This window comes from Cyprinodon variegatus, unplaced genomic scaffold (assembly GCF_000732505.1).
Source record: "Cyprinodon variegatus isolate N-32 unplaced genomic scaffold, C_variegatus-1.0 Scaffold567, whole genome shotgun sequence".
Lineage (NCBI taxonomy): Eukaryota > Metazoa > Chordata > Actinopteri > Cyprinodontiformes > Cyprinodontidae > Cyprinodon > Cyprinodon variegatus.
In genome coordinates, this window is record NW_015151020.1 from 376,336 (window position 1) to 386,982 (window position 10,647).

Consider the following 10,647-nt stretch of genomic DNA (forward strand, 5'->3'; position numbering starts at 1 on the left):
AGAGGTTACACATATATATATATATGTCAGGTCTTAGCACCTAAAACATCATACATACATACAGGGAAAGAAAGAAGGCGCAGAGAAAATTAATTTAGTTTTACTCGCGAGGAGAGTAGGAAGAGACTGCGGAGTTTACAACTCTCCAACCCACTCTGCAGTCCCAGCGTTCTCACTATTTATTGAAATCAGGGGTCCCTGGTTACAACAGCTGAGACTGCACATGGGGGGAAACAAGATAAGGAACTCAGACTTGCAGTCTCAGTAAACATATCCTCTAAATTTCAGGGTTCAGTCAAAGTTTAAGCTGTTGAAGCTGTTCAGCAAAGTTCAGCAGGTCGAGTGCTGCTCGTAAATCAACCACAACCTCCCCAAAAGCAAATCTACAAATCACAGTATACTACAGAAAAGATGACTATGAACACATGCACATAGCACACAGCTTTATGCATTATAACACTACACGGATACATTTATATACAATTATTCTAACTATATATATAAGATATTTACAAATATTTTAACACTTCACTTTGCTGAGATGTTTTTGAACTCCAAACTATACTAGAATCATTAGCAAGTCTTTATAATTGGGCTTCAAAGGTTTAATATCAAAAGCCAATCAGATTCCTCCACTGTCACATTTTTGGCAAAATTTGGTGTTTTGTACTTTCCTAAGTTTATAAATTACAAACTTTTAAAATTGATTGTGTTTAAATGGATATGCACCTACTCCATCAAGCAATTGCATACAGAGATTGCAGGGCAATAGCAAATCCACTAGAGCGGCTTCTGATGAAAATTGTAAGGTTTCGAAGAACCACTTTTGCTCAAAGTGCCCTATCCGTAAGAGGATTTGCAGTTTGGAACTCACTTTCTGTTGATTTAAAGTCTATCAACCATTTTAGTATGTTAAAAAAAAAAAAAAACTTTAACCATTTTTTATGTTTTTATGTTTGACTGTTTGTAAATGTTGTCAATATTATGTTGTGCTATTTCAAATGACTATCACTGTAGTTTTTAGAGGTTATTTTTAAAAGTCCATATAGGGAGAAGTGCTGCGAATTAGCTGTTGCTATTGCTCAATGATGCAAACGTGGGACTACTGTTCAGTTAAGTTTGTCTATGTCAATGTGTGTCTGTCCCCATCAAATAAACTTTAAGTAAATAGTAGTGTTGTGACCAATGGAACAGTTTGATGAAATCTCAACCAGTCTAACCAGTATATGCTATATCACTGTACTCTGCTGAATTTGCATGTTTTATTGATCTAAAGGGTATTGAGCTTTAAGATATAAAAACACTTTTGAAGCTTTTTAATACATACAACAGCATTTTTTCCTAATTTTTGAAATAAAACCCTTTCAGCAAAAGTTCATGCATGTTATGCAGTTTTCCAGTAATTCAGGTTTGCTCTCATTTCATTTTAAGCCCTTCCTCTGACTTACTGGCAGGTTAATTGTTGCCTATCAGGAAGTTTTCTTGCTACCTGCTTATGTTTTTGGAATTTGATCAATTGTGATCTAACCCTCATCCACCACCACAATATCAACAATATCTCTTGTAGCCCCGATCTTAATAACTTTATCTCAAGACTGCACCTATCACATTCACTTCGATCATTAAGCTTTTGCTTCCCACACAGTCTGGATTAATATGTCTCTAAACATTGTCATTTGACCTGGCACATTGTGTACTTGACTCACTGCCCAAAAATCAGCAAAAAAGTGAACTGAGCTGAATCACCTTTCCGCATCATTCTGCGTTAACACTTCCTCCTTTATAAGACTTAACATAATAAAAACACTTAAACACATTTGTACTTTAAGTACCTTAAACCAGGGGTCTAACAACTTTTTTAAAACTGAGAGCTACTTCATAGTTACTTAGTCATGCGAAGGGCCACCATTACTAACCCATGATATGGAAGAATGTTTTTTTTTAGATAGTGTAATTTTAATATCTCTTTAAATGCAAGTGTGGTTGAAAAGGAAGAGCAACAAAAACAAGTAAAAGATTCAGGCTGATGAGTTGTGCTATTTTTATAAGATGCTCACAACACCTCGTGTGATCATAGGGTGCACCCTGGTTCCCATGAGCATCATGTTGATGACCACTGGCTTAGACAAATGTTTAAATGTTGTCCAGTTTTAAATTAATACAAGACAAGTTTTAATGAGTTCTAGTTTTTTGTTTGTTTGTCTTTTCATGTTTTGATACAAGTTTAAGGACTGCACAGGGCAAAGTTTGTAGCACTGTTACTTTGCAGCAAGAAGGTTCAGAGTTTGATTCCTTGCCCGGGGCCTTACTGCATGGAGTTTGATTGTTCTCCCTCTGCATGCGTGGGTTTTTTCCGGTCACTCTGGCTTTCTCCCACAGTCCAAAAACATGACCGTTATGTTAATTGGCTTCTCTAAAGTGATCTAAGGTGTAAGTGTGTGTGCCCTTGTATTTCTTTCTATGTCTCTATGTTGGCCTGCGACAGACAAGTGAACTGTCCAGGGTTTACCCTGCCTCCCACCCATAGACTGCCAGAGCTAGACAACAGCCCCTCTTTGACCCTGATGGGATAATGATTTAATAATCTAACTTTGAATATACCCTTTTAACTAAGTATTGCTCCTTGTGGGCGAGTTAATTGGTTGGAGTTGTACAGAGGAAACAGACATTCTCACCTTGATGTTTCAAACTGTAACTGACAGGTATCAAATATCAAACTTTGTTTTTTTTTTTCTCTGCTGTTTTGGTCTGTCTAACAACTTCACTTTATTTTTATTTCAAGTCATTTTCATTCAATCAAAACATTTAATTCTGAACAGAAATTGGACATGATAGATTTATGTAAAAGTAACTGTTAGTTCTCAAAAAGAAATCCTCTTTTAATGGAAAGACAAATAAATAAAATTAAATTTTTAACAATAAATAAACAAATTGTTATTGTTATTAAAGCAATCGTGGTTTAGTTAAAAATGAACAAACAAAAAGGTCAAAGGGAGGGGTCTTTAAGAAGAGGCCCATACCATGAAGCAAGCTCGACATAGCAGGATAATTCAAGACTATCCGGTTTATTGAATCCATAAGAATTGTAAACAGCATCAGCTCTAACACAAAGCTGGTGATCAACTCATTGATTCAATCCAGCTTTAATTAATCATGAATCTATGAACGTGCACGTATAAAGGGGAGGGTTCAAGGTAGAAGACCAATCACAATAATTAGAGCAGAAGGGATAGCACTTTATTTCTAATATGAGGATCAAAAACTCATCTTGCAAAAATACGTAGAGGAAAAAAACATGCTGAGTTCGAATCCAGAAGCTCCATCCTCCGAAGGCCAGTTTCATTGGTCAATTACGTCATAGAGCTATGCCGAGGCCTGTTCGGATTGGAAGACTCCTCGTTATGCGGCCGACAAATTCAGCCTTCTTTTTGCCAGTTTTGAAGGATGGGTCCAGTGTATCCTTCATAGCCTTGGGTATCCCAGGATTAATTGCGAGTCCAAGCATGCCTACTGCTCTTTGCTCAAAGGAAGAAGCTACTTGTCGCAGGACAGTTGTGAATATTGGAAGTACAGTTTAATATAATACAAGTAGCCTATATGAATAGTTCCATCTGAAATTAATGAAAATAGTTGGTTTTAATGGTTATTGAGTCAGATTTGTTGCAGGTAATGTTTGGTTTATTGAAATGTTTCATCCATCCCTCTATAAATCTGTTTGGCTGAGATTAAATGACAGGTCCTATTATACCTGCAGTGTGGGGACTATAAATCTGATACGGTACTGCTGTTGAAGCTCCTCAAAAATGTTATTGCGACCCAGAATAGCAGTAAGTGGTTAGGTATCCATTCTTTTCCTGCTTTTTGTATCAACTTTCACGGCTGCTACGCAACAGAGCATACGGGCAATGAAAACCCGGGAAGGCTGGACCTGTTTAATCACCAGCCAAAACTCTTCCTGTCTTCTTACTTTTACAAATCGGGATACCCAGTCCAGATAGCCCGGGTCGTTCGAGGATGCAACCTCACCACAGTACTAATGATGTGACAGATGATTGCTAAATGCATAAATATGCTACACATCAGTATCTTTTATTAACAAAGTCTGAATTTTTTTTCTACCTGGCGGTTCACATTTAATATATATATGTATGTAGGCCAATTAAAAATCTAACCTGTCCCTTTCGATGTGCGTGTTCACCTATTCAGTTAAAAACTGGATAGGGAGAGGTGATAACCAGCTGGGTGGTACCACTGATCCCGATTTCCATTTTTGTGGATTGTTAAAACTGGATGGACTAGAATTAATCCTGCTACGTTGAGTTTGCTCTGTGGTATGGGCCTCAGGTCTGCATCTGAACACATCTGTACAATAATAAAAAGTTTTTAGAAAAGTAAGTGCCTGTACAAGCATTAATACTCTAAGGTTATGCTGTTTCTTTCACTCTGGGAGTGTTTTTCATTCATTTCTCATCAAAGCACTTTTGTTATTTTTCTTAATTTATCAGGGCAAGTGGCCATTTCATGATATAGTCTTTTGCTTTTAAAATATACATAATTTGAATACTACAAAAGTAATAAGGTCTTGTCTAGGACTCCAATAATACTATTGGCTTGAAATGTTGATTTTTCAAAAATATTTCATTAAGAAGCCTATAAAAGGTTAATAGCAAGTTTTTCAGTGAAAAACCAAAAGTGACCCTCAAAAAAATCTAGCTATAGTGTCTGGCGGATTTCCAAACTAAAATAAAAGAAAACAAGCACTAGAGCCAAGAATAGAATCACACTGTAGGTTTATTCTTTCTCAAATAGTAATACATTTTTTTCTCTCTCACATTTATAAAATTACTTTTACGATCTTTCTGTGATTGACAAAGTTTTGGGGAAGATAAACTTGATGTTTTTTTTCCCTTCTTTTTTCCCCATACAAACCAACTGTCTACCTGTAGACTTCACAATGATGATAGGAAACAGCAGCCTCGTGTCATGCAGTTAAAACAAGTAATTACCAGCAAATTTTAATTTACAATTCAATTTCCTTTTCCTTACACAAAACTTCAGCTTTAAGACATGGTATATATAATCTACCTTTAAATCTAAATTCTGTCTGCAGAAATGCAGATTTGAGTTGAACTGATTTAGATGCTGGAGTATGACTCTGAAGATTCAGCGTTGCTGCTTGAGTTTTGCACCCGTGTGACACGGTACACATCTGAAAAGAAACAAAGTGTCAATTAGGATAGCAATTTAAGTTATAAGTCATATGAACAATTTCTTAATGTACTGATCTTTAAACAGCTTACTCCTTCTCCTCCAAATTCGGTTAAAGATTTTTAGTCCGCTGCTCGAGGAATTCCCCGCACTTGTGCTCTATTAAAGAAAGCAGGTTTAAAATAAATTGATAGAAATAGTTTGCACTATGAAGTTCAGGTCTATCACAGCCTTTTTAAGATTTTTGGCAATCAAAATGATAAGGGTGATCAAGCCGAATAACTCAAATGTAGAACCTACCCTTGTTCTGCTAGATGTGGAGCTTAAAGCCGATACTCTTTGTGAAACAAAAGAACGGACCTGCAAAGGGAATAACATTTTAAGGAAGTTTAAAGTTTAAAAACCCTGATAACAATTTGTCAAACCTAAAGGAAATTAATTCTGGTCTTTATTTAAACTGAACTCATTTAAATATATGTACTTGTCAAAGTATTTTCATAATGTAGAAATGTGAGTTACATGGTTCATTATCTTTAGTTTGAATCTGGGACCTCAAAAACCATCATGTGAAAAAATGATTAACAATTTATCTGAAAATCGGTATCAGTTGATAAATATTATGTCTGTCTTATTCTTTTTAGATTTTGTCAGAAGCCTCCCATAGAAGTAAAAGGTGTATAGATGTGTTATTTATTTGGGGATCTTATCATTTCATCGTAATAACGTTATAATTTATTTTAGTCTGAAAAGCTTGTACAATGAAACATCTGTCTGAAACTTCATTACAAGTTTAAAGGGAGAGTTTAAGTGTTTTAACAAAAGTTCGGACTTTTGCAATATACTAATGATCAAAATTATACATCGAACCTAAAATACATAAATACATTGATCTGAATCTTATATCTAGCGGTGCTGAATATATTTCATCGAAGTGGAAAAAGTCACAGTTTACAACACTTGGGTAAGTAATCATCATTGGCTGCAGTGGAAAAATTATTCCTTTATCGTTATTAAAAAGCTTGTCAGAATTCAGGAGATTAAAGAACAATAAGAAAATGCAAAGAACTCAACAAAAAACTTAGAGTGAGATTAGTAGTATCAGACATTTGTTAGTGCCATATCTACATTATTGCAGAATTCAAAACTATAATTTTTAACAACAGTATAAAAGTATAAAACATTCAAGTTATCCAAAGTATCACTGCTTTGGCAAGAAAGGTCAAAGTGTCAGCCTCTAATTCAAACAAACTGGTTAGACACGCAGTAGATACACTCTACATAGCACAGGCTGCTATACAGTACAGTGTCTACTAAGATACAACACTTTCTAACTTGACTTAAACTAGCACCTTCTGTAGAATGCTTTAGACTCCTAAACTTAAAACTATATACCAGCTGCCAAGTACTCTGGTGATAGCATCATGCTGGATAATCTCTGTGGTGCCAGTGGCCTTGGTTAATTGCACAAGGCAGATAAGGTAACACTGAGGGAGAAATATGTACACATTTCTCACACTAAAGTAATTTAAAGGTATTATGGTTGAAACTTGGACATTTCTCTATTTAAATGGGAAAAACAACATACATCAGAATTCATTTGGGATGAATCACAAGACAAGATCAGGCAACTAGAATAGCCCAATTTCAAAGCTTTATTAAGACAGTAAACTAATCTCCATAAATTCAAGAATAATTCACATGTATTTTAAAGGTAACTATGGCGTAAGACTGTAGAATGTTTAAAAAGCTTGGAGTTGTCCAATTATTATATTGCAATTAAAGAAAAAACTTAACAGCTAAGTGAATAAGCGCTCCTCTTTAGTCTTTATGTGACTGCAAACAATTTGGAATTTAATGCTGAATTTTGCTTTGATACAGCTTGAATGGCCTGACCCATAACTCTTTAGTACATTGTTTTGCCTGTCATCTTGCCTTATTGTTCGCTAATAAGGCAAAAATGACTCACCAAATGCCTCTGATCACACTAAGCTTCACTACATCTGCCACTGCAGCTATTTTAGTTGCCTATGGTTAGTTCATTATGGGCTACATTTCACAGTGGATGGAGGAAGTTTATGGTTCGTATAAAGTCGTTGCACACAGGCATGGTTTATCTGTAGTCACATCCACTGTTCATGGTAGAGTAAATCAAAAGGGAGGTTCTCATGTCTATATTTTCTTAAAGACTGGTGAGTGACGGTATACTTAATACTAATATTGAAAATAAAGTCAACATACCTTGGAATCGAATAACGTCCCAAACACTAAAATGAAGAAACCCTGAAGAAGGTTAAACATTATTTTAGTAAAAGAGCACAGGAGATAAAATCCTAATTTAAATGCTGAAAAAAAATATATCTCCTGCAAATACCTGCAAAGAGTTGAAGAAAGCAAAGGCAACATGAATCCCCGCATTTGTTGGCTCCACCATGGTTCCAATTCCCAAAGACCAGGTGAGTCCAAACAAAGGACTGAGTATGGCCACACATCTTAGAATGACTACCAATGCATTTTTCTCACCTGCCTGGGATGTGTTTCCAATACTCCTCCGTCTAACCATTTTGTACAAAACCAATATAATGACCAAAATATTAAACACCACTATGATCAAGGCAGGGATGACCATGGCCAGGAGGGCCTTAGTTTTAGTCCAGTTTAGCCAGCAAGCTAGATCTTCCCTGATGTATCCTTCCCCAGGTGCTGTGGCGGCAACAGTAGTAACAGCTATAATCAGAGGGCAAACATATCCCACAGTCAATCCAATGGCAAACATGGTCCATTTGGACATTTCAGAGAAGACCATGACTGTCCGGTATAGGAGCAGAAGGCTTGAAACAAACATCCAAAAGAACATGGCAAGATAGAAAAAGTGCATGAAAAAGGTTGCTGCACTACAAGGTCCAAGGGGTACTGTGTAGTCCTCATCTGGGTTTTCTTTAGGGTTCTTTACAATAGCGGCTCCAATGATAAAGCAGATGTCAGCAATCAGCAGGGACAGTGCTGTGTTGACAATGGCAACATGGCGCATAAAAGCAGTGCTATTTTTGGTTAGGGCTCTCCAAACAATTCCTTCAATAACGAGACAAATCAGCAGGCTGACCATTGATATCCCAACTCCAATATATGTAATTATTTTCAAGAATTTTCTGATTGATTCAGGAACATCCGTTGACATCAGAATTGAGAAAGATGTGAGGTGGTTGCAGGTGCAGGTTACAGTGTCGTTTATGTCAGAAACAAACTTGCAGCCCTGATCATCCCATGCACCAAGTCGATCAAATAGGCTAAAATTCCAAAAGACACACTGTGGGTTCAGTTGCAGGATTGGATTACGTTTTTGGAAACTCAGATTGACATTACGAATTGTTTCATCGACTTTTACCAGCAGCACAGCACCATTGATGGCATTGTCTGGTGTAGTTTCATTGGTTATGTTGTTAGAAATGGTAAAGTCAAACGAAGAATTCCGTGCTGGCATAACATTATGAAGGGAGGAGAATACAATGGTGGTAATAGAGATATTATTGAGGCCTGTCTCTGGGAGTTCTATAGTGACATTGGAGGTCAATTGTTCATTGAAAGAGCCGCTGAACTGGGTTCTGTCCAGCTGGATCCTCTGAGTACTCAAAGCAAATTTTCCAGTTAATTTGTCAGAAATTGTCTCCAGGGAACTTAGAAGTTCTGAGCTTGAATTTTGAGTTTGATTTGTATTCAGGAAGTCCCAGGACTCCTTTGCATCATCTCCAACGATGACATCAACAGTATTCAACACATTCTATAGATAAGAAACAGAAAGAGAATATGATAAATTATTAGCAAACCTACCTGCGCCTGTTCTAAAGAACTTTTTCAAGAACTTGAAAAATAGAATGGAGCAGTTTACATACTTGCATCACATCTTCATTGACCTGTTGTGAAACCCTTGCAATTGTATTTAATATATCAACAATTGCCGATATTGTTGCTGAGGACTGGGAAATTTGCTCCTCCTCTTTCTGGACAGCCTTACTTAGATTTGCTGAAAACACCTGAATCTCTTCTTCCTTCAGATCCTTAATGGGTAGTAAAACAGACACAAAGATGACAATAAGGAACACAAAGAGGGAGGTGGGGGTGATAAGCAGTATTTCAAACACAATTATACTTAGAATGAACGATAGGATCCCTTAAATCTTTGTATAAAAATTTGTATCTAGCCCAAATATATAAACCAATTGAGACCAACTGAAACAATACCCACAAGCTGAAACAATGTACAGCATTTAACTTGGTCAAATTATCATATTAAGCCAAAGAAATTGGATTCTGAGATTTTTTTTTTTTCTCAAAGCAGATGTGTTTTACTTTGCCACTGTGTCACTTTTCGTGTAAGACTAATACGATTGCTGCCAAATTGTTGCATGGGTCGGATAAAAGTAGAACAGGGGTCTATCATAGTCGGAGCTATGCCCCATTCCAGACATCATTTAACAAAAAGGGTTTCTGTCGAATTGGACACAAAACCATGTCCAGCGTGTTCAGGCCTTAACTGTTGCAACATGTTTGATGATTCCAGCATTGAACCAAAGATGCAATTTGTTTCCAACAAGTGCTAAACATTACATTTGTTGGCACTTTATTTAAACTAAGATTTCATTTTGTTGCATGCAGCTGAAGAAAGCATACATTTAGTCCCAAAACCAAAGTTTAATCGGCACATTGTGTTGGATTGCCATGGCTGGCTTGATCATCTCTGGCTTTGTTTTACCTTCAGGCTCCACTTGTTGGTGCTATGTATGTGCTCTCTCTATCCTAATGCATTTAAAACCTTGGTTTTTCTCTGCATGCAAACAATGACTTCAAAAAGCCTAACAGTGGTAAAGAGTATGATTTTCTAAAACCGTCAAAGAGATGTTTGTAATTTTAGAAAAAGGATTTGTATTTATGGAAGGCATTGCTGAAACAATGTACCACAAGTCAAGTCCAGAAGAACTTGGGATGGAAAGTATGCAGTGATATTTTTCTGTAGGTCAAAATGGAAGTGCTTTCTCTTCCAAAATGAGACAAGTTTATTTATCTAGCACATTCAGTAATAAAAATAACAAAGGGGGATGTTCGGTGGAAACTGTTAAGTGTTAGTGAGTTGAATTTTGTGCAGTTTTTGGGTTATTTTTTTCATCATTTTATATTTCATTCAAGGTGGGGCACCTTAAGACATTAATTCATATGTAACACTTTTGAAAACCCTTCTGCTTCTGAAATAGTTTTTTCTCCTGTTTCTGTGTTTTTTGTTTTCAGTTATACCTTCAAGTTTTCTTAAACCTTGTTATGGCTGAACTGGTACTGGTAATAAGAAACTAAAGAATGTGGATGAGACGCTAGACTGAGACAGATTATTCTACACTATGGTTAAAAATAAACTTTTGCAGCTGTTTGTGTTGCAATGATTAAAAGCACGTT

The 10,647-nt window shown here is 36.4% G+C and overlaps 1 protein-coding gene across 1 annotated transcript in view; it reads right to left on the reverse strand.

Annotated features, from left to right (window-relative positions):
• Positions 1-4,829: 4,829 nt before the first annotated feature.
• LOC107095714 (adhesion G-protein coupled receptor F1-like) overlaps positions 4,830-10,647 on the reverse strand; it is a 24,452-nt gene continuing 18,634 nt past the window's right edge. The window contains exons 22-27 of the mRNA XM_015391957.1: positions 9,096-9,260; positions 7,580-8,983; positions 7,447-7,488; positions 5,509-5,568; positions 5,301-5,367; positions 4,830-5,209 (exon numbers count right to left, since the gene is read on the reverse strand). Of these exons, the coding sequence (XP_015247443.1) occupies positions 5,136-5,209; positions 5,301-5,367; positions 5,509-5,568; positions 7,447-7,488; positions 7,580-8,983; positions 9,096-9,260 (1,812 nt within the window). The 3' untranslated portion in view covers positions 4,830-5,135. The remainder of the gene's footprint in view (positions 5,210-5,300; positions 5,368-5,508; positions 5,569-7,446; positions 7,489-7,579; positions 8,984-9,095; positions 9,261-10,647) is intronic.